This window comes from Chinchilla lanigera, unplaced genomic scaffold, assembly GCF_000276665.1.
Source record: "Chinchilla lanigera isolate Chin_1 unplaced genomic scaffold, ChiLan1.0 scaffold00005, whole genome shotgun sequence".
Classification (NCBI taxonomy): Eukaryota; Metazoa; Chordata; class Mammalia; order Rodentia; family Chinchillidae; genus Chinchilla; species Chinchilla lanigera.
In genome coordinates this window covers 14,410,290-14,435,344 of record NW_004955406.1, presented here as the reverse complement: position 1 = coordinate 14,435,344, position 25,055 = coordinate 14,410,290, and the positions used below count along the sequence as shown (strand labels likewise).

General features: G+C 34.6%; 2 protein-coding genes across 7 annotated transcripts in view; both read right to left on the bottom strand.

Annotated features, from left to right (window-relative positions):
• The window catches only part of Rabgap1l (RAB GTPase activating protein 1-like), a 598,504-nt gene that overhangs the window by 379,708 nt on the left and 193,741 nt on the right, over positions 1-25,055 (bottom strand). The window lies entirely within an intron of this gene.
• On the bottom strand, positions 15,094-20,093 carry Gpr52 (G protein-coupled receptor 52). 4 transcript variants are annotated; one of them, XM_005374894.1, is made up of 2 exons: positions 19,312-20,093; positions 15,094-18,235 (listed from the first exon to the last, which is right to left on the bottom strand). In XM_005374894.1, the coding sequence occupies exon 2, from the start codon at positions 18,015-18,017 to the stop codon at positions 16,932-16,934; it is 1,086 nt and encodes a 361-aa protein (XP_005374951.1). In that variant the 5' UTR covers positions 18,018-18,235; positions 19,312-20,093; the 3' UTR covers positions 15,094-16,931. The 4 variants fall into 4 exon arrangements, with proteins under 4 accessions (XP_005374951.1, XP_005374950.1, XP_005374952.1 ...); XM_005374893.1 differs by having other exon boundaries at positions 15,094-18,452; positions 19,449-20,093; XM_005374895.1 differs by having other exon boundaries at positions 19,449-20,093.

Genomic DNA, 25,055 nt, shown 5'->3' with positions numbered 1-25,055 from the left:
AAATTGAAATATTTAGGAATCAATCTAACAAAAGAAGTAAAAGATCTATTCAATGAAAACTACAGTACTCTGAAAAAAGAGAGCAAAAAAGATTTCAGTAAATGGAAAAATATTCCTTGCTCATGAACAGGAAGAACTAAGATTGTGAAAATGGCCATACTCCCAAAACTACTGTACAGATTCAATGCAATTCCCATTCAACTACCATTAGCATACCCCGCAGATCTCGAGAAAACATTTCTTAAATTCATTTGGAACCGGAAGAGACCCAGAATAGCAAAAGCAATCCTGGGCAACAAGGACAAGTCAGGTGGAATCACAATCCCTGACCTGAAATTATACTATAAAGCTACTGTCATAAAATCCACCTGGTACTGGCTAAAAAACAGGCCTGAGGATCAATGGAACAGACTGGAAGAAACAGCCACAACCCAAAGCACACTCAGCCACCTAATCTTTGATAAAGGGGCCAAACAAACTCACTGGAAGAATGATAGGCTTAATAAATGGTACTGGAAAAATTGGCTTGCCACCTGCCAAAGACTGAAAATAGACCCAAGTCTATCACCATGCACCAAACTCAAGTCCAAATGGTTCACAGATCTCAATATTAAAACAGAAACACTAAATCTATTGGAAGAGAAAGTAGGTAAAGACCTTGAAGACATAGAGGTAGGCAGAGAGTTCACGAACAAAAACCAAACTGCACGTGAAATACTTCAAAGAATCAACAGCTGGGATCTCATCCTACTGAAAAGTTTCTGCACATCTAAAGAAATCACCAGCAGAGTAAAAAGAAAACCCACAAACTTGGAAAAAAAATTTAGCTGACTGTCCCTCAGACAAAGGGCTTCTATCTAGAACATATAAAGAATTAAAAAACATCAGCCAAGATGCCATTAACTAACAAAAGAAGCCTCTTGGGTAAGAAAGCATCATAAGAAAAGAAAAAGCCACAAGTAGTGCAGAAGAGGAAACACTATCAAGACATTCTATCATCTGGATGCTCTGGAGCACTGTTTATACCTCCCACTTCTTTTTTTATTCCTTGGAAAAACCCTCTTTTGCCTTTTTGATTAAACAAAAATAAAATAAGCTTCACAGGAACAATCTTAAAGTCCGAAGAGACACCAACTTTGTTTTAAGGCTGTGGTAGCTGATACAGCACGTCCTTGCTACCTTCTCTAGCCTTCTCTGCAGACCACAGCCTAAATGGGATGAAACAGGTAACTATACCAAAAACAGAAAGTAAGATTTGCTAGAAAAATCTCTTGAGAAACTTGCATATGAGACAGGAAAGCATAGGAATCAATATAAAGTACATTATGATAAATCAACTTTGTGCCATGGGAAGAGCTGGATTCTTACTAAAGTAACATAGAATGCAGCATGCTTCTACATAGCTTCAGAGATGGTAACATGTGCTAATATGGGGAATTCTACACACCAAGAAAGTTGTCTATGTCACCAATGGATGGCACTCTCAGCACAAACATCTAATACCAGCAGCCTTCCAAAGGGCAGATGGAGGAGAGAAAAAAAGAAAGAACCAATAACTGGGTTCTACAAGCAATGGGGAGAATGTCGATAGGGGCAGAATCAGAAAAATATCAAATACTATTTGAATATTTCTGTATCATAGATTTGCCTATTATGCCTAGGAAAAGCAATTTGGTAGTTGGCAGGTAATGGAGGGAATAATTTTGTTGGCGGTGGTTGTTGTTTTTGTGAGAAAAATACAACAGTTGTGCACTGCACTTGATTTTCTGGAGAAAATGCAGTAAATTTGCTAGAATTATCATTTCTATTGTGGGGAATTCAGTTCTTCACACTATTTTGAGGGCCATAATAATTATCTGTCTCTAAGTATTTGTAAAGATTCTGTTGGGTAAAACAAACCACATCGATGGCTTCTCCCAACATCACAAGAAACATCAGAGACTAGGACAAATCTTTCATAATATAATCATTGTATTTTTTCTTTACCCATTATCATTCTTGATTAACCTTACAACAATTTCATCATTTACCAGAGGTACATCTATCTCGTATTTTTCTGGTTTAATATCAATAATTAAACAGCAAAACTTTGGTCAAGCACTTAAGATAACTTCATGTTATGGAACTAAAGAAATATTAAATCAATTTCAAATCTCAACTAAATATTCTGGAAATGGTCCTGGATACCATTGTTCTTACTGCTCAGCTTTTTATAATTTTCATGCCTCACTTTACAAAACAAAAATCCACTTAAGTAGGGTATAGATTTCCATAAATACTGAATTGCTTAAATGGTTCTCTTGAAAATTAACTTAACACATTTTATTTTTAACACATTCACATTTTCATTATGTCTGTTTTTTGCAGCCAGTCAAAAAAAAAGAAAACTCCATCTCAACGTAAGTTTTAAAGTCTTTCTAGAGACTAAACATTTTAATTTCTTTGTCTTAATAATATTCTAACCCAGTCTGGGCAATTTACCCAGAACCACACACAAACATTCCACTGGGGAATGGGGAAGAAGAGGTAACAATAAACATTAGATGGAAAAGGTATACTCTTCCTACTATATCATTCTCTTAGAAATCTATAATAAAGAAACACTCTATTAGAAATATAAATAGTATTAATATTTAGTAATATATTACAGAGTAGTTCTTAAAATCAAAATTTATGAAGTATCCATACCTCTTTGAGTTATCTAGGCTTCATTACAAAAGGAAATGTATAGATAATTCTTACCATATAAGAAAATATAACCTAAAATACTATTCTATGCTTTGACCTTAAAGATCTGATAACATTTCACTTTATTCTCACTCGTTTTCTTAACAAATGTCAAAACTAACCTTTTGATACATCTGGTGAACTGATACAATGATTAGGGTTAAATTTTGTTTCTATTATTCATAACTTTTGTTAATAAAAACAGATGGATGCATATATTTAATCTTCCTTCTAGACTAAGACATTATTGAGCAGAAAAGAGTCAACAATAGCAAATCTGGGACTGTTATTTTTTAAAAGATCGTCTTAGAAGGCTAGCCTTTAGCTGCCATTGGGGAACTTGAATTTCGGGAGGGTTCTCACAATTCCCTGATAAGTGTAGTTTGCAGAACATAAATTAACTGTAAAAACAATGTGATTTATGCTAATAGCCAGTCTCCTTCTGAAAGGCTAGAATTTTGCTAGGCCAAGGGTGCCCACATGATAAGACTCTTAGATCAAAAATTCTGGACTCCTACTCTCATGCAAGCTTCACTGACCACACATGCTTTCACAACTGGATACTAGAGGAATTACACTCATCCTATGTAACTCAACTGGGAGAGAATTCTTGGAAGATTGAGCCTGAGTCTCTCCAGACTTTGCCCCCATCTCCTTTCCTTTCATTTATTTTTGCTTTGTAGCCTTTCATGAAAACATATTACTTCTGAAAAAATAATTCAGGATTACCATCTTTGTATACAAAATGCAGCATTACCTTTTTCCTCTCTTGATACAAATTTACACTGAATATGCATATTAAAATTACATTTTCCTGAGCTGAAATTTGAAGGATTAAGAAGTAAGAGCACCTGATTCAAGCTCAGGAAGTCAGAATCTGCCTCTGGCTGATGGCAGTAAAGAAGACAGATCAATATATGAAAAAGTATTTATTCTGTGAGAAGGGGAGATGCTAAGCCAGGGCATTTAGGCAGATCTAACAAATGCAGAAGTGATCTTGCACTAGCGATAAAACAATCAACCTCAGCTGTAGAGTAACTTGAACACATACATAGCCAAAGTAAATGATTACACGTATAAGATGCATTTAGATTAAAATTCTCATACAAAGAAAGATCTGCTCTTATAGACCTGGAACAACTGGTACTTTTTCCCCTTCTTGGCAGGTCAGTTCTACAATAGCTAGTTCTTCACTAGGCTTTAAAGTGAGAGGCCTATTCGGTAGTGACATTCTCTAATAAAGGCAGCTGAGATGTTTCAGGACTGGAGCTGAATGAAATTTTGTTTCCTTTCAGAATTGGTCTACTGAGTAATTCTGATGTTCCTATTTTTTTTACAATCCAATAGCTTTAGAAAAGTGTATGTTTGGTTCTAATTCAAATCGGACTGATTCTCTTCGAACTTCAGTGGGGCAGACAGGTTATGGTAAGGAATTATTTCTGCACAATTTTCAAGAACCAGCACGAACCCAGGACAGGACACTTCCAGCACAGCTTAACGTCATAATCCTCAAACACCTGAGTGTATAGATATCACTCACCGAGCTTATAAAAAGTTCAGGTTGTAAAATCCCACTTCCTAGACATTCTAATTCAGGAGGTCGAGGATGGTTGCTGGAGATAGACAATTCTAATAAGTCAGAAAACAAACTTCATGACCAAGAATGTACCTTCCATCCCTAAGATTTTATGATTTTACAATATTTCTGAAATGTTAAGGTTTTCTTCTTCAAGGACATATCACAACTTTAGTCACAACTCTTATGAATTCTCTGACTTTGGAAATCTTTTCTACACCAAACTTTCATGAAATTTTCAGGGATAAATGACCACTAAGGGAAAAGAAAAGAATAGTGGTTTCAGTTTAAAATACATTTGGGTATAAGGTTAATTGGCAAGTAGCAGAGGGAAAGAGGAGGCAGCAGGTACTGAGTTAGAGTAAAAGGAATTTGGTTTTGGTGTCAGACAAAAATGGATTCAAATTCTACAGATTTTGCCAATTAGATGTGTGATGATAAAGATATTTAAATTCTCATCTTCAACTCCATAACAGTAGTTGAAAGTTAAAGAAAATGATATGTATTATATGTTTTATATATGTATTTGCAGTACCTGTCATACAGTAGCTGTGTGACAAACATTTCTTTTCTATGCCATAGACAGTTTTACTCTCTTACAGAAACCTAAGAACCATGAGTAAGTAAAATACTTAGTAGTTCCCAATTTTACTTCAGTCTCTCATGCCCAGGTCTCATTTTTAATGAGGTTCAAAGTAGCTACTAAGAGACCTGTCAGTATTACTAGTCTTAGAAGTTGTGGACCACTGGAAAGATGATAAATTCTTAGGGAAAGACAGTTTAAGCTTTAGATAAGAAAATACAGATTTCAGAGATGGTAAGACTGACACTTCATCTACTAAAATTCTGGTCAGATGGCTTGAAAATTTAAAGATGTTTTCCCTATGTCCATCCCCAAGAATAAGTGACAAAAAGTCAGTAATGTATATACTTGTGTGTATTGATATATATTCAAGTGTTTTTAGTCAGAAAAGTCTAAATCACTGTGTATTTAATTTCTGCAGGGCCAACAACTACTGTTACTGCCACTTCTATCATTTATTGGGCTCATCTATATGCCAAGCCCCTCTAATAGGTGATTTATATCCATTCTTTCACATGCCTCTATAAAGCAGGTACAATTATTTAAGGAGCAAGGGTGAGAGAGTCTAGGTTAACATACTCAGTATTATATAGGTGACAAAAAATAGAATAAAAATTAAAACCCAAAACAATTTGACTCGAGTTCAAACTGAATGACTATGTTTCATTCCCTTTGACAAACATCTCAGGAAATAGCTGAAAATAAGAGGAAAAATGAGAGTTAGATTTTAACACATTAGGTAGATTTTGAGGTAAATATATGGCCATCCTTGAAAATGTGCTAATTAAGTAAAACAGAATCAAATTAGAAGAAAGCTTCTTGTGAAGTTTGCCTCTCTTACCCTCCCATTTACATCTTCGCTAACTTGAAAAAACACAGATGACAGCTTTTCAAATCTGTAACATTCAGAAAGATCAAGTAAAACCAGAAGGAAAGCTAACTAAATAAGGGATGACTGAACCAATTAGGCTCAACAAACTGATTTTATAAATCCGAAATAAGTAAGGTCTTGCTAAAGAATAGTTTATACATGGCAGATCTGGGGGGGAAAAAAAAAGTAGTGAACTTGACTTTGAACCAGCTAAGTACATCTGAGGCTGCCCTATGGACTATCCCCTACCCTGTCAAATACAGCAGGGAAGTACACTGTCTAATATGGCAGCACTAGTCCATGAATACACACTGCAGAATACTGTTTCTAAGACCAACGATCACTCCAAACATCTAACTTTGTGTCTTACTTTTTAAATAGTGGTCTTACTAATGTGGTAATCCAAATAGCTACATATCACATATAATGAAGGAGCTCCCACTTTCCTATGCACAAAGAGACATTAATATACCAGAAGTCTGTCCTTACTGGGATTTGAAAATGCCAATGCCATGCATGTTGCTATAGTGGAGGGCAAAGAGTGATGAGACACTTGTAAACCAAGCACAAGGAGAAGTAGCTCCCCATCTCTATCTTATAACCATGTTTTATTTTCTTCATGGTACTTATCACAATCTGAAATTACAGTATCTTCTTTTTTGCTTAATGTCTTAATCTGAAATACTCTGAATACTTTGCAGGGGAGCAGTGTTGAAGACTGAACCCAGTGACTATGGTTAAGCACAAAAGTGGTATAGTAAGGTGTATTACAAATGAAAGGTTTATTGCTATAAAAATAACACACCTAATATCATCAAAAGGCTTTCAAAGTTATTTCTATGGACACAAAGAAAACTGAATGACTCATTCTGGTATGTACCGTAAAAAATTATATCTCACCAATACCCTAAAACACTTACAGTATACACATATTCTAGTAAATGTCACCAGAAAATAAAGTATTGAAAAATGCTCAAAGGAACAGGCTAAGTCCACCTATCCTTAGAACAGCCTGCATACAAGGCTGTTCCTTAGCTGCCATTGGGAACATAACCATTAAGTAGTTCCCTACACTGATATAAAACTTCCTCTAAAAGGAAAAGGTGACTCACTATGCCTTCCCCATTTATGCAAAACATGGATTATGTCAAACATCTGATCTCCGTATAGCTGAATTTTGGTAGGTACTGGGAAGAGGAGGCCTGTGTGGCCAACCCCCAATAAAAATGTTGGGTTTTTTAACGCTGGGCCAAGTCCCTACTGAGTTTCCCTGGTAGACAACACTTTGCACATGTTGTCACAACTTGTTGCTGGAAGAATTAAGTGGATACCATGGGACTCTACTGGGAGAGGACTAAAATACTTCCACCTGATTCCCCTTATTAATTTGGCTTTACATCTTTTTTGCTGTAATAAATCTTAGCCATGACTGTGATTATATGCTAAATATTATGAGCCCTTCCAACATGGAGTCCGTTTGGGGAATACAAAACAAAAGGCAGTGTTTGGGATTGTTAAATTATCTAAGCAATTTATCTAGGTGTACACATTAAATATATATTCATCACATTTGCAGATGGCAAAAGATTAATGAACATATTACAAAACAGAGCAAAGTTTCAAAAAGACTGGAATGACTGAGACAAGTGTCTCAAGTTTAGGGAGAAATGGACAAGTAAGACATGTTCCCTTTCCATTCCTAAAACACCTGAGATAACCAAATTAAAAGGAGAAAAGTTTTATTGTGGCTTAAAGTATGGGAGGTTTCAGTCCATCGTCAGTTGGTTCTGTTGCTTTTGGTCCTGTGGAAAAACAAAACATCATGACAGGAGAATGTGGTGGAGGAAGCCACTCCCTTTATGGCAGTAAGGAGGTAGATGGAAAAGGAGCAGCACCCCACCATCCCTTTTGAAAGCATGCACTTAGTGATTTAAGACCTCCCACTGGACCTCACCTCTTAAAGTTTCTATCATCTCCCAGTAGTACCAGCACACTGAAGAGCAAGCCTTGTATACATGGTCCTTTGTGAGACACTCCTGAACCAAACTACAATAATGTGTAAAATTGTCATTTTCTGTTTGTTTTTAAGACAAGGTCTCACTATGTAGTTCAGGCTAACCTTGAATTCACTTTGTAGGCCAGGGTGGCCTTGAACTCACAGCCATCCTCCTGCCTCAGCCTCTCAAGGGCTGTGATCACAGACATCGACCATCACACCTAGATGAAATGGCTTTTAAAAATACAAACTATTATAATATAGGAAGAAGACACATATAATGAAGCAGGTGTGGAAAAAATATATGAGTTTACATTTTATTGTCAATAAATATAACTAGCACAATATCTAATTAATTTCTTCTTGGCTGAATAAACAGCAGTACAGTATATAAACAAGGGAAAATGATATCCTCACTCTTACCGGTTACTGGTCATATTACACATAAAGCATTATGTTCAGCTTTGAGAATGATTTGTAGAAGGGTATATTATAACTTTCTCAAGGAAAGGCTGATGTAAAAATCAAACTAATGGAAACTCACATTTTATGAAAATGGTTCAAGACTAAGAGAAGACTTGATAAAAATAATGGTTGTACTAAGGTATACAAAAGGGTCTTAGGTAAAAAAGAAATTTTAATTTTTTTTCCATATAATGACAGAAGAAGTGAGGAAGATATTAAAATTTTCAGCTGAAAAGAAATATTACCTAAAAGCCAGAGATACACCAAAAGGAATTCACCTTCCTTATACATGCACTGGAGAATACTTTACAGTTTCACTGAGTGCAAATTATGGAAGGAAGAATTCAGTCAGAGTGGACAGATATATTAAATGATAGTTATATTAAATAATCAGACAAGATTGAGCACATTCAGGGTAGTATGGATGTAGACTATTAAATAATCTTTCAACTCTGCCAAAGTATTTTTTCTGTATCTTCTCCATCTATACAGTAACAAAAAGACAGAGGAGAAAAGAATTTGTCAAGCCAACCACACCACACCCTCCACTGAGTTGGAGCAAAAGGGATAGCTGTAAGGAAACTCAAGAAACATGATTAACCCCAACAGTTAAATTCACTTAGCTCAAAAATACAAGGCTTACTCTATACAATGCGTTTTGCACCCTGGTCAACAAAAAATGGAGTAGTCACCATATACAAAGCATATTGCGGTAAAACTAGAAGGACGAAAAAGGTACACTGAGAAAAAAACATACAGACATGTATATATGCCTGCTTCTAAGACTTTCACATTGGGTATGACTGCCATAATGTAGCAAAGCCACTCACTTATGTACCATGCTCCAGTCACCACTGTAAGAACTATACCCATAGTTCTGAAGCTTAGGGGAATAGTAAGTACTAAATCCAGGCCTGGAGTCCTCAGTCATAAGCAGCTAAATTCTTATGTCCATAAACTCTTCAAGGTCATAGGCCTCAACGTATTTTCCTCCCTTATGAAAAGACCCTACTTTATCTAGAGAGGCCAGGATGAATGTCACTGTTACAACAGATGCAGAATATACAAAAAATTCTAAGCTTTTCTCAGAGTGTAGCACACACAAGGTTCAATAAAATACACAATGCCAAAGGCAGCACTAATAATGCAGAATAACACTGACAGAATTTATCATTCTGAAAATAATAGCCTTAACAAAAAAGTAGCACAGAGTAAATAGTAAATTCATAAAACTGAGAAGATAATCTAAACTCAGAAGAATTTTGAAATAAAGAATTTGGGACACTTGTTTAAAAGAGGTTCCACAGATCCATCCTATTTAATATCTCTTCAATTTTATTTTTAAATTGTAAAGCAGGGGAAAAAAATACCATGAACAACCAAAGATAAAGTGAAAAACTAATTCCCTTAATTCACTTATTAATGTAGAATTGCTGTTGGTAAGTTTGTTGTAAAACAGTGTAGTTTGATACATTATTGGTATGAAGATAAACTGACTTGCTCCTTTGGAAAGCAATTAGGCAAAACGTATGAGTAACCTTAAAATATCTTCATAGAGTGTGACTCAGTAGTCTTCTAAAAAAAACTGTGAGAAAATACTACTAAATATGGATAAAGTTTTGTAAAGATTTTTTAAAACAGCATGGAATAATATGAGAAAAATATAAATAAATACATTTAAAAACCCCTACATTCAGGAAAGTCCTACACCACAGGTGGAAAATAGAAGAAAAACAAAGAGTCAACAGTTTTTATCATAACTAATTACATGTGGGTAAAGGAACTACACATGATTTACTGCTTTATCATTTAAATATCCCCCCCTAATTTCTTTCAGGAGCAATATTTCTTTACACATTAAAAATAAAGACAACAAAAAAGAATCATGATTGAAGAAGAAAATGATGATGTTAGTTATATAAAGCAGGAATTAAGAGAGGTAGAATTTAGAAACAAATTTAGAGAATTAGCTACAATTAATTCTTTTAAGAATAGTCAGAAATTAGAAGGTATGAAACAGGAAAAGGGAAGTTGGTGGGTATATACAGGGAAGACACTATTTTTCCACTCAAATGATCTCTACAAGAAATCCCTCTGGTCTTCTCTTAAATCCCTCCAGAGACTGTTCTGAAAAGGACAGGGGGTCCTAATGCATCTTTGAAATCTTTCATGTAAAAATCAAACTAATGGAAATATCATCACTTAGTATCTTGTAATATACCATTTTACCTGACATTATGCTATTCATTTTTTTAGAAAAACAGATGATCAAAAAATTATTAAGGTACTATGTGGGTTCAAATGATGGCTCTACTACATCAGTGCTTTTGAACAGTACTTAGTGAATAAAAACACATATTAACTGTTTGATTTTATTCCAATGAAATATTGAAGTGTACGGTCAAGATAAATGTCAAGATCATTTATTCATTTTCTCACCCATTTACTAAATTTGAAGGAAGAATTTTCTGATGGATTAGTTTAAAATGATAGTATTCACCAGGAGCCAGGGATATAGCTCAGTGGCACAGCACCTGCCTGGCAAGCGTGAGGTTGTGAGTTTGGTTTTCGGTACCAAAAAAAAAAAAAAATAGTACTCACCAATTCAATAATGAGTATATAATGTATTCAATACTTGAGATTAAGTGAGTCATCAAGGTTTTTTAAACTGTTTAATTTGGGCCAGACATGATGGTGCACACCTGTAATCCCAGCACTAGAGAAGTTGAGGCAGGAGGATCACTGTGAGTGATCCTCACAGCTTGAGCTACAAAGTGAGTTCAAGGCCAGCCTGAATTGCATAGTAAAACCCTGTCTCAAAAAGACAAAAACAAAACAAACTGTTTAATTTGGGGTAAAAATCAATTTTGACTCATTTGAAACCGCTTTATATTCTCATGTATTAGTTGCCAACATCAAAACATAAAACTCTTACTGCTTTCACAAATCTTAGCCAAGAATATGACTACATCTATTCATATTCTAACTTACAAATTACCAAGATAATGTCATATACATCAATGTCAAATTATGAAATCTTCTAAGTCATATACACTTTAGAACTACATACATATTTGACTCAATACTACTAGATCTTCAGTTCTTATAGGTTTCTGTTTTACTGCTTCTTGGAATACTGCAACAGATGCTTTCTGTTTTATAAGTCAATCAACTCGTTTACTGACAAGAAGTTTAGCAAATCCTAATGTTTGACAATTACATCCAAAGTTATTATTGACTCCAAATTTAAAAGTAAAGAAAAACATATTAGTTGAATAAAGATAACAAATTTTACATGCAAAGAATTTCACCCAAATAAAAAAGGAGCTAAGTGTAAGTATGTAGGATCAACTAACTATATAGAGGTTAAAAACTACTTAAAAAGAGCAGATCTGTGTTTCATTGACAGAATTCAGTTGACATACTGCTGGAGTCATAGGAATTTTTTCTCTATATGACAAAAATCTTCCTGATGTCTAGATCAATCAGGCTAAAATCAATAATCACTCCTTCTTTAAAAAATCCTTTAGCAATTATAAAAGCACAACATTCTATTACTCCTTATTCCATTTTTCACATCATACAGTGAATCACTTAAATATTCTCTATTATGATTCCAAAACATCATGGGAAACTCCTCCCAAGAATGGCACTTTGAAATCTAACATATTTTCATCTATCTATCTATCTATTTATCCATCCATCCATCCATCCATCCATTTATCTAGTATATGTTTGCAATATGTAATAATTCTGGGCATTAGAAAAATTTCTGGCATACAGGTAAAGACCTAAACATTGATTCCTCTTTTGTAATTCCAGTAATTTATCTACTAATATGTTTTCTTTAAAAATTAATAACTTTAAGTCAGATGAAAAGTAATTAAACCCCAGCAATGACTACAATTGAGAATGCAATCAAAGTCTGTAATTTGAGTACAAGTGAAGCATTCAAACAAACACCCCCATAGATGCACACAAATTTACTTGCTGTGTCACCCCTTGATTCCAAAACTATAAAAGTAAATCAAGTTAAAGTCCTCTAATAAATGTTAATGGTTTGTCCAAATATAATTATTAAATCTCATTTTAAAAACAGAGAAAGTAGGGCTAGATGTGAAGTTTATAATTAAAATAACAGAAGCTATCAAAAACCACTTGGTAATATCACATTCTAATATAAATTTCCAAAATTTATTTTTCCTGATTCATTTCCAAATAAATATACCTAAAAATTCAGTAGAGATTTCAGATAATTCCTAAGTTTTTTTTTTAATTCCCTTAGGACAACATAAGTAGGGAGTGAGATAAATTTGGACAATATTAAGTTTTTCTTCAAAATCTATTCTAAAAAAGCAAAAAGATGAGTATGTATCTTTTTATTCTTTTTGATTACTATATAAATTAGATTTTAAAATAACAGTAAGAACACTTTACAAAAACCATGATACAAATTATACTGAAGTTATTTGCTTACATAAAAGAAATTATACTCATTTCAAAACTGGTTACTTTAACAATTCTATGTACAATTTTGTTTGGGAGGGTTGGGTTTTTTGAGACAAGGTCTCACTATAAAGTACAGGCTGGCCTTGAACTCACAGCAATCCTTCAGCCTCAGCCTCCCAAGTGCTGGCATCACAGGCATGCACCACCATCCCTGGTTCTAAGTAGAATTTTGAATCATTTTCTTTGCCAAAATAAAATTTTAAAAGCCAAATATAATTCATATTGAAAATGCGATTTTTCTACCTGTTCCTTACCAAATTATATTTTAATCTTCTACAAATTTATCACTTATAGTATCAATTTTACCAATTTAGCATACTTAATTATAAAGTTCCTGGAAGAGTAAATGGAAAAAGCGTGGCTAGTAGCATAAAATGTGTGATCTGGTAATACCTATTTTAAATTTTAAACTCTACTAGGAACATATAAAGTTTTCAGATTGCCATTTATATAGAGTATATATATAAACATATCTTTACACCAAGGCATATGCATTGTTTAGCTCTGGCTAGCACTGCATTTGCTTCAAAAATACAACCTAAATTTTAGAGAAGAAACTAAAAGGTGGATTTCTGTGCTTCACAATTAAGGTAATGCTACCACCCTGAATTTACAAAGCATGTTTTAGCATTTTTGAACTTTCATCAACCTTATTTACACTTCAGCAGAAAATAAATAGAGTGAAAATTTCTAAAATCAAAGGGAAATGAGTTTCAGAAATTATGGAACTTTTCTATATTTTAAAAACACTTGGGTTTAACAAATTTGAAAGTGGAAAAAATGGCATTTTAGAAAACATAAACCATCAATGAATTAATTCTGTTAAGTTGATATTAGTGATCTTTAAGTTATGACTAATAAATACGGCACCCACAAAGATATAAAAGCAGCTACCACATTCTGAACACTTTCTGTGCACAAGGAGTTGTGCTGAGCACACAGGCTACAAAATCTCATTTAGTCTTCAAATCCATCTGAACAGGGAAGAACAAGTCTCTGACTCTATATATCAATAAGAAAACTGATGTTTTGGAACATTCAGTGTCTTACCTAAGGCCAAGCAGCTTATGAGGGCCAAGATTTCAGCCCAGGCTTCATATAACTAGGAAGTTATAAAGCCTTTAGAATACTGCATAACTTTAGAAACAACTACAGAAATCAAAGATTCCTTAAGTGATGGAACACAGCAGTTATTTTTTACTATCACTTATAACCAAACTGGACAGCTACTACAGAATACAATAGAATGACAGCAAAACCAGTTATGTTACCTATTTTTAAAACATATTAATCTAAACAAGAGAGTACTTTCAAAATAAGCATTACTTTATTATGTAAACACAGAAAAATGTCAAAGGAAAGCAGCTGCCTGCACAAGAGTTGCACATAAACCGCTGCAGGAAGCAAAGAACCTAAAGCAGAAATTGCCTGACTCAATCTCTATTCAGTGCAATAGAGCCTTTCTTTTCCATTCTTCGCCTTCAAAAGACTTTTTCAGAAAGAAATTCAGAGAGATTTGAAAAACTATTCCAGGAAAACTTAACAAAAATGAAAAAAAATAATATCAAGGAGATACCATGCCCTAGAGTTTCAGTTTGATTAAAGACTAAACTGGTAGGTTTGAGCTTCTCGGATTGCTGTTTTAATAAAAGAAACTTACAAGATCAAAGAAAAAGATATCACAAATAAAGAACTGTAGAATTCCTTTTGTTATATAAAAAAGTGAAACTCAGAGAGATTGTATAAGAAAGTACAGACAGAAGTGAAAAGGCCTGACGGCATTTGCAAAAAAAGCAGGGCAGCACAATGCTAAGTGTACAGGGTTGGCTCCAGGCCAACTGAGTGTGCAGGACCCTCTGTCACTGATTAGTTGAGTGGCCTTGGGTAAATCACCTTTCTTTCATTTCTTCATCTCCAGACTATGGATACCAATACTACCATCTGTAGTGAGGGTGAGGTGTGGTAATACATGTAAAATTCAACACTAAGCTTGGCACACAATTGTTATTCATTATCATGAGAAAATGCAGGGAAAGAACATAACAGTGTGGCTTCAAGCTTCCTGAGCATCTTCAGAGTCTCTTCAAACTATATTTAAACTCTACACTAAAGGAATCAAAATTTGATTCCAAAATAATATATGTAATGTTGAAGGTTTTGTTTATGATATCTGAAAAATTAGCACTGCTGTGTTGCCTTGAACACCTTATTTTCCTTGAACTGGTTTGAATTTAAAAGGCTCACTTCCACTCATGCAAGGATCCACTGGCAAACAGGGAACAAGAATGAAAATAAACCCCTATGAGAGAAGTATGAAACAATTAGGTTTTGATTCACAAAGAAGTAAACTCTTGATCATTGCATTTATTAAGCTGAAGCAATTCTGATAAATAGAATACTATTTTATTATTCATTTTAAACTTTTCTCATGTTTAAAAAATACACAGGGGTTCAGAACAACCTCAATAAAATGACATTCTTACTAAATGATCTCTGAAGTCAAACCAGTGTGCAAACATGGTTGGCTTCTAAATTAAAGACTCATAGGCACATTTCATTAAATGCATTTCATAAAACAAGGAAATTATAATGCTGAGAAGAGAAATACTCAGTAGTGCTATATAAAATTTCCAACTTACAATAAAAAAGAAAGGTATAGATGTTCTACTACTTTCACCTGTTTCATTATTAATTCCTTTAATGCCACTTTACTGTATCTAAACCCCTGACTCTTTATTACATAATCTCAGCACACTAAAAAATAAATTAATCTCTACATCTGAAAACAGGTCATTATAAAATACAATACTGATAGCTCTTAGCTGTATTTGATAATTTAATTAAGTATATTATATAATCTCAGCAGCACTAAGAACGCACCTTCATCTAATATAAATATCTAAATAACAACTACACAAAAGTATTTTCCTTTTAAAATAAGTTCTTATATATACTCTTCTCAATGTTGACAACTTAAACAACATTGACTTCTGTATTGTGCTAAGAAAACATTAGGCACAGATCACATAATATAATTTTACATTTTCTGTTTTAAAAATATAGTATGTGCAAATGAATATTACACAAATGACTAGTGGATACAACAGTAAGCAATTATAGACCTTACACAAAAAGTTAATGTTTTACTTTTTAAAAAGGACATTCCAAGTGGCATTAAGAGTGATACACCACTATTGAGTATCCTATATGTGAATTAGAATTACTTGCGGGTTTTCTTTAAAAACACAAAGCTCTACTACAGCAAAAAATGACAACATATTAGGCACATGAACTAACTTCAAAGAAACAAGATAAAACTGTTCCAGAAACCCATTAAAAATATTTGACCCAGTCTCCCCAGTAGGTGACTACATTGCTTTATTGGAAGGAATAAATTATTTAACATTATGATTGCTTTATACATTAGTTTCTTTCATTATCTAAGACACTTCAGGAGTAAGGTATGATATGATTTGGATGGAGAAAAAAAGCAAAGAAAAAAAAAATAGACTGTTAGGAAAGTGAGAGGAAAAAGTCATTTACCCAGAAGAAACAAAACAGGGATTGTTTGTTTGCAGCAGAAAATTTGGGCTGCGGTAAAACTATAAAACCATGAACAAAAAGGTTGTATAATAAACCAAAAAAATAATGCTTACTGTGCATCTTCCATGAAGAAATCACTTATGGTTTGTAGATTCGTATGTTTAAAAGTATACTTGGATACAAAAGGTTGTATCTGGCCACATATATCATATGTAGCATTGTTCTGTAAAGGACAATTTATACTAATAATTTCCACAAACACTAAGAGTGAGAGACATGGAAGGAAACAAAATGAAAGACAAAGACAGAGGCAGAAAATACAGACAGTAAAAAAGAGGTGCCAAGGGACTTGCTTATGTCTTACAGGAGACTTGAGGTACTTTTCTCATCCTCAGTACTGAATTTTTCTTATTACTGCACATGTACATTCATACACTAATTCCCTCACGAGATTACCCTGTATACATCCTTTCCTTTAGTCTTCTCCACGAAAAAGGTAGAAAAAAGAAGAGAAGGAAGGAGGGAGAGATCTTTAGTGTCATCCTTCATTTTACAGTGAACTATTCAAGTAAATATTTCTCTGGTGGCAACCTTCCAGATGAATCAAGAATATAATCCAAACCCACTGTCAGATTACATTTGATTTACTGTCTAAGTGTCTTCAAATGGAGCAGGAATTCGCCCGTTTCCTAGGTTTGGGGTCTCGTGCTTCCTGATCTTTCACACATATACAAGATGTGCACATTGTCTCAGAAAGTCTTCGGAGGCCTAGCCGGAAAACACTGTTGGAGAGGCTGTATATCACACAGTTACAAAAGCTATTACTTATAGCCAGCCAGGTTGTTAAGAAGGACAGTGTTGGATTGTCCAAGACTCGGGAGCTTTCTAGAAGAAAGTAAATAATATAGGGGAGCCACAGCATATAAAATACACTGGTTATTCTAAATAAAACCATGGCATAGCGTCGGTCAGGGCTGTGTCCTGTCTCTCTGGAAGCCTCTACTTCATGGCTAGGGAATCGGGCCCTTCGGTCATTTATCTCTTTGGTGTGCTGCCGGCAAATTCTGAAAATGTGAAAGTAAGTGAAGCAGACAACAAAGGCAGCAGGAGCATAAAGTAAACAAACAATAAACCCAGTAAAATAGGCACTCGTGAGCCAAGAGGTGGCACACCATTCAAAAATGTCACCATGGTAACCAGGTTTCCCCCAGCCAAAAAAGGAAGGCAAAAAAATTAGGCAGGAATAGATCCAAATCAAAATAATGCACGTTCTCAGGCGACAAGGGGTGACCAGTTGATTGTAGGAAAGAGGCTTGGTGATTGCAAGATAGCGATCCACACTGATGCAAGCGAGACATGCCATAGAAACACTTTTTAGAACTGAGATGATATATCCAAAAACCTGGCAAGTCAGTGACTCGTGGACACCTGTGGAGTAGTGAAGAAGTGAGAGAGTAGGAACCAAGCAGCTAATTCCAACGAAGAGATCAGCATATGCCATCGTCTGTATAAAATAGCTGGTAGTATAATGATGCAACAGTGGAGCACAATGAAAGACAAAGATGACCGTTAAATTCCCAGCAATGATTAGGAATGTCAACAAGACAATAACAACTGTCTCAAGGATGCAGACATCCACTGCACTGTAGTGACCAAATCCAAGTGGGCAAGAGTGACGCTCAGACACATTCACAATGTCACTGGTCATGTTCAGGATCTTCCATTCAGTCCATGTGGATTCATTCATGGCTTAGAATTAGAGGAACTTGCAGTCTTGGCTCCAGAAAGTAGGTGCCCTTTCCAGCATCTGTTAAACTCTGCACACAAGTGCCTCAGAACCTGCTTCGGCAGACAGTGTCAGTGCTTCTGTTATAGCTGAGCGTCCCAGAGTGCTCAGGTCTCTTCATCAGCCTTAGTTCACCACTGACACATCTCAGCTTTGGGGGATAAGAGAAGGAGGGTAAGCTAGAAAGGTGAAAAGAGGTCTCTGATTAGCTTCCTCAGGTGCTCGCAAGTAACTTTTTGCAGACACAAGGGACTTCTAAAGAAAATACTGTAGATTTATTACCTTGTGCTATAAAAAATTAAATCTGTAAAAAGAAAAAACAACTGCCAAGAGAAGGAAAGCTTCTGTGTGTAGGATGTTTTTCTCTCCTAAGAGAGGTAGTTTCTTAGGGATCAACTAGAAAAAAAAAGAGAAAAGAAAGTCTTAAATTGTCTCAGACTTCCTGCTTCATCTATGAGGAAAAATGCATTCAAATTTTAGAATTTAAATAATTAAGACCTCGATTTGGTTGGAAAGCTAAGAGAAAGTTCATTGTGGCAAAGAGTGTCCTTGGCTCAGTTCAGGTTTGATGCTGATAGGGCAACTTTGTGATCCATTTCTCTCTCATTTTTTTAAAGGTAAGAAAAATTCTATTGTAGTTAATTCCAAGACTCAGCTTTACATGGGCACAAAGGAGTAGAATATGGATAACAGACTCCAGATTGCCCTGTAACTCTCACAAGAAAAAAAGGTATATTTCTAGTAGGGAAGGTAACACACAGTGAGTTAATAGATTAACCCCTGAAAACAACAGGATAAACTCCTGAAGTTTTAACTCTGCAGGCATTTTTAGAGCATTTTTGAGGAAAACAGGTTTAGTCAAGTACAGTTTGGGGTGCTAGTTCCAGCAATGTAATTTATACCTCTTCTCTTTCAAAATGAAATCTTTGTAGCCATTAACTTCAGCATCTACAAGTGAAAATAACTTTCATTATTTTATATGCTGCTTTCCTGATAATGAGCATTACAGTAAATTTTCTTAAAGTTAATTCTCTTCTTTATAACCTTACCCCCACATCCCACATATACGCAAATATAGATGAAACTTAGACAACAGAAACTTTCCCATACATTGAGCTTATTTGACTACAAATACTACATTACTTCTTACTTATTTCTAATAGGTTTCACATACTACTATACCTTTCTATTTCCATTAGATTATTAACACATTAAATCATTTCTTCAACTAAATCTTCTGAAAGTGGAAAATTACCTTATTTCTTATATTTGGAATTATGTAGCCATATGTTAAGAAATTGCCTCTTCTATTTCTGTATTCTATTTTGACCAAGTGCTCAATTAATACCAGGGCCATTAGGTAGGTTCTGAGATAGACTTGCTTTAAAATACCTCAAAACATCAAGATGAGTTTAAATCCTCGACTTTGAAATACTGAAAGGCTGGCAGGATAAAATCCATCCAAAAGGCTTCCAAGGTCATTCTTGTATCAGGTTAACATTTGCCAAAGTCTTTTTTTCCCTTAAAGTACAGGCATTTCAAAGTCTCTTGTCACTTCTTGTTGTCAAAGCTTTTGAAGAAAGTGCATACACTAGAAATAAAAACATTTTCCTTCAGGAACAATGCAGCAGCTTAATAGAAAGCATTCTTCACAAAGTTATTTTCTGGTGCACCGCCACATCATTCAGGGAAATCCTTCTTCTGTGATAGCCACAGGATATTCCTCCTTTTACATTCTTAGTTTCATTTATCACAAAATAGTTCTCTTGTTCAGGAATAAGGTAATGCTTCTCACCTACATTCACTCTTATCAGCTGCTAGGCTAAGCTGCTTGATTCAGAAGTCCGATTTACTGTGATGCAGTTACCAGGATGCTGTCGGTAGATTCTTCACAGTCTCTCAGTATCACTGCCTGCTTCCACCTGAGCCCAAGCCCTGCTCCTCCCTCCTCATCCTGAGCTGATGCAGAACTCACCATCAGAAAGGTGACTCGGTCCTCCTGCCCCAATCAACAACACAGCCAATGGCTACTGCAGCTGAAACTGTCACTAGGTAACAGTTGCCAGGCACATGCAGGCTTATAGACTTCTCAGCAAGCTCCGATGAAGACTGACAAAAGGAGACAATGGAACTGACCAATCCTTATAATATGCTAATAGCATTTAGGAACTTCTAAAGGAATTTTCCCTATATTTTTTGAACAAATTATATCCTGTGAACAGTACAGGGAAAAAAAACTGGAATACACCTTTAAACTCTGTGGAAAAACTACCACAAGGTACTGTGACACTAAAAAGTCAGCAGTAACCTAATGCTCATTGGCAGAAAAAACTTATTAATTATTAAAAATCAGCCAAGTCTTCATGACCTGAAGTGCTATGACTACTATTTTTCTATGTAATACATAGCTATATTTTGATTAGAAGTGAAAAGCCATTTACTCATCTATCGAACACCAGCCACACCCACACAGTAACACTGATGAGTTTAAGATATTTAACTGTACAAACAAAGCACTAGACCTAACACTAGTATGTTAAAATTTCTGCAGAGGAATATTTAGGGTCAAACATGATCTGCGATGAATATACACATCAGAATAAATAGAAACACTGTTTAGTGCACTTTTTATTCTAATATGTGGAAAGGATCAAAGGATCAAAAAATTTGTTGTACAATGCTTGAGCTACACATATCCAAGTTATACGACAGAAATTACATATTTACTCAAATATTTGATGAACACTAAAAACATTCATTTTTTTATTTATTATAGACAACCACTTACCTATTCTAAACATATTTCTCATGTCAGCATTTTTTTAAAAAACTGACGAACTAATTTAAAATTTATTTCATAATTAAATCAGGAAAATTAAGTGAAAATGGAAGATAACTAATGTTTTTTCAGAGCATTCTGTGTGTCAAACATGGTGTTATGTGCATATTTTCTCTATAAAAGTGTTAAATCTTTATGAAGTGAGTACCATGATTGTCATTTGCCAAATGAAGCAAGTGGGCACGAGACAAGGTCAGTATAGATCACCTACAATTACAGAGTTGTGAAACTGGTCAGAATTGTCATTCTTAACTCCATTTCAATAAGCCCCATTTTCTCTTTCCTGCTGATGCCTGCCAGGTAGGAAATGTCTTAGAAAAAGTACTTCAAATTTCATAAAAATAATATCAAAAAATCAGAAAGCCCCATTCTTTCCTACATGCGTAACCACCTTTCAGAAGACTATGTTATTGCCAAAATCTTTGGAGGTTTAGGTAAACTACAGAATGATAAGCACACTTCTCATTACCAGAAATATTTATAAGACCAATTAAAACAAAAATTTTATAATTAATACTCTAGGTTTGAAAGTAGATATTTAAAGTTAATACAAAAGAACTAGAAAGTCCTGCTTTACAGGGAAGCATTCTGACTTTAAGAGATACCTAAAAGCATGACTACAAAGTAATTCTAAAATTAAATCTATCAGTTACTAAAGCTAACTCAAGTCACCAAAAATTAAACATATCATTTTAAAAGTAGAGACTTACACATTTCAAAATAGTTTTGAATTGTAATATTTCTAAAATTAAGGGAACAGAAAAAAAATCATTTGAAGAATTAAAACACTATATTGCTGTTTTGACACATTTATTTCCAAAGAATATCACTGACAGTGTTTGAATCTAAAAATACTGTATATAATCCACAATTGCACATGCTTCCAAAGACATATGAACATGAGACAGTTTAAAAAGCAGTGTCCTTGACCTATGAATCCTTTTTCTTTCCTCTAACTTAAAAGAAAAAAGCTTCAGTAGTCCTAACAAGGTAATTTTCTTCTTCCTAGAAAGTGACTGTACTAGCCCCTGACTTTTGTTCTTTTCTATCCTTTTTTTATATGATTACAAGGAGAACAAATTTATAATGTGAAGCTCTAATAATAAGAGAACATTAATATCATATATTTACATAGCTCATTACATGCAGCATTCTTTGTTTTCACATTAGGCATCATCCTTTTCATTTTAAGGGTCATTAGGTATTTTATTATTGCCATTCTTTTTATAATCATTACCAAGTACTTCTGTGCCCTTTCAACTGATGAATGCTAGTCAGGAAATATCTATGAGGAATCATTATTTGGGAATACTTCACAACTACTTCTAACAGCTAAAAGTACATAACTTTACTAGATGACATATCACAAGCATCTGATTTTTTTATTTACAAGCAACAAAATATTATAACAAGTAAACACATAGAGGCTAAAGTAAACTTTTACTTTTAAGACATTTTAAAAGGTACCAAAAGGTGCATGTATTCAAGCTACATCGATTTCCTCAACTATCCCTCCCCTCTCTAACTTTTCTCCCTCTCCACTGTCATCCTACACAAGCTAGAATGATCTTGTGCTTGGACAGCTGAAGTGATTTCCAATCTGGTCTCTCTGAGCTGTTTATGGCTTCTTTTCAATCCATTTCCACAAAACAGACAGTATGCTCCCTCCAAAATGCAAACCAGATCATGTCACTTCCCTGTTTAGAACATTTCAGAGGCTTTATACTGCACTTAGTATAAAGTCCTAAAACATCCTATAAAATCTGGTCTTCATGTATCCGTCCAATCTCATTTCTCTTTCGCTTTATTTAGTATTCCCCAAACTGCCTTTGCCTCTCCCAGCCCATCTCCCTCACCCCCACTCCTGCATAAAGTTGCTATGTTCTTGCTACTTCAGGATGCCTACACCTGCTTCTTACTATGCTATCACACTTCTTTAATTCAGATGCAATCTTTTGGCCTCAGTCCAAATAATATTTTCTCTGGGGAAATTCCCTGAGTTCTTACACTCTATGAGACAAGATCCCACACTTATCACAGTTTATAATTTATTTTATTCAGTTTTATCTGGACTAGATTGCAAGCCCCATAAGAGAAGGAAACACCTGCTTTGTTTGCCATTAGCTCTCAAGTGCCTATACTACAGTACTAGGCACAGAATAAAAGTTCAATGAACAAGTGTTTAACATTTTTAATGTAAGGTATATAAAAATGTAGACTATAATCTATATGAGGACAGAAAAAACAGTTTTTCTGAAGCTCAGAAAAAACAGTTTTTTTGAAGCTCAGGAAAAAGTTATTTGCAGTCCCTTGTACAATATACTAGATTCACAAGAAAAAAGGTTCAAAATCTATGGCCAAAAATTAATCTCTTACTATATCCAAGTTAAGGGCAATATTGGTCATCTATACCTCCATCTAAACCCAAGTCAATATGAATATTTGACCTGGTGTTTTGAAAATCATACTTGGCAAAAAATTATTGTTAAGGATACCAAATGCTATAAAAATGCAGTAACCATGCATGTTAAGTGTATTATCAAATTATAATATTAAATTTACCTGGTCTAGGAGCTAGAAAACAAACCATCTAAAATTATACACAACACAATCTACTTATTTAATGATCTCTAAAGACAAAAAAACAAGTTTATATTCTTAACTTCATTTCATTATGCAACATTTAATTGGCAATTTAAAGTATCCAGCAAAATTTAAGATAGCAGTACTACAGAAAGAAAACATGGTAGTACAAGTCTGTAATCCCAGCTCTTGGGAGGCTGAGGTAGGTGGACAGACATGAGTTTGAGGCCAGTCTGGGTTACAGAGTGAGTTCAAGGCCAGCCAGAACTATAAAGTGAAACCCTATGCCCAAAAAAAAGTAAAAAAGAAAGAAAAACAAATAAACAAAACCACTACCACAAAAAAAAAACCTCTTCAACCTGATAAAGATACTCTGAGAAAAACTATGCTTGACATGATATTTAATGATGAAAGATTAAGTGCTTTTGTCCCTAAGAATGCAAAAATAGAAAGGCTGTCTGCTCTCGCCATTCTATGCATCTTGTACAAATCTCAGTCAAGGTAACAGGAAAAAGTAAAAGACACTTAAGAAAACAAAGATACAATTGTCTAAATAAGAAATATTAAAATGTCTGCTAAAGAATCCATTAGAACTACTTGGCAAATTGTGTCAGAATACAAGGTCAATATTCAAAAATCATTCCATTTCTATATACTTATGACAAATAACAGGAAGTAAAATTTTAAAACAATAAACAACTTAAAATGGCCAAAAATATAGGAATAAATTTAATGAAGATGTGTAAAACCTCTACTTTGAAAACTATAAAATGCCATTAAGACAAAGTAAAAGGTCCTAGGTAAGTGGACAATAAACTATCTTTATGGAATAGAAAACTCAATATTGTTAAAAATGTTTTCCCAAAACTTACCTATAGATTCATTACTACTCCTGCTAAAATCCAAGCAGTTCTTTTTTTTTTTCTGGTAGAACTAACAAGCTAATGATTGTAAATCTGTGTGTCATGGTTGAGATCCAAACCCTCCTCAAAAAGGCACACTCGTGGTCGCTAGCAGATGGGTTTTTGGAGAAGTAACTGGATCCTGAGGGTGCTAACCTCACCCCTGGATTAATCTTTGATAAATTCATCCCTGGCAGACTACTAGGAGAGGCTAGTTGAACACAACGGGTTGTGGGGCACACCCTTCAGGACCATAGTCCCCTCTTCCCCTTCTCCTCTCTGCCTCCCTCCCTCTTGATGCCATCTGAGATAAACAGCTTTGCTCTGCATGCCCTTTTGACCAGATGTACCGCCTCACCACGCATCAAAACACTGGAGCCAGCAGATCATGGACTGAAATCACTGAAACCATGAGCCGAAACAGATCTTCTCTCACTTAAATTGTTTTCTCAGATATTCTGTCACAGATGCAGAAAGCTGACTAACACAGTACATGAACACAAGGGGTCTAGGACAGCCAAAACAATCTTAGGGGAAAAAAAAAACAAAAAGACAAACTTAGAAGATTGGCACAATATAATTTCCAGAAAACTATAAAGCCACAGTAGTCAGACAGGAATAAGCATAAACAAATATATCAGTAAAAATAATAGAGGTTCCAAAAATAAACCCACA

Excerpts from the sequence above, each read along its gene's own strand:
- Gpr52 (XM_005374894.1), bottom strand. The coding sequence starts at position 18,017 with ATGAATGAATCCACATGGACTGAATGGAAGATCCTGAACATGACCAGT.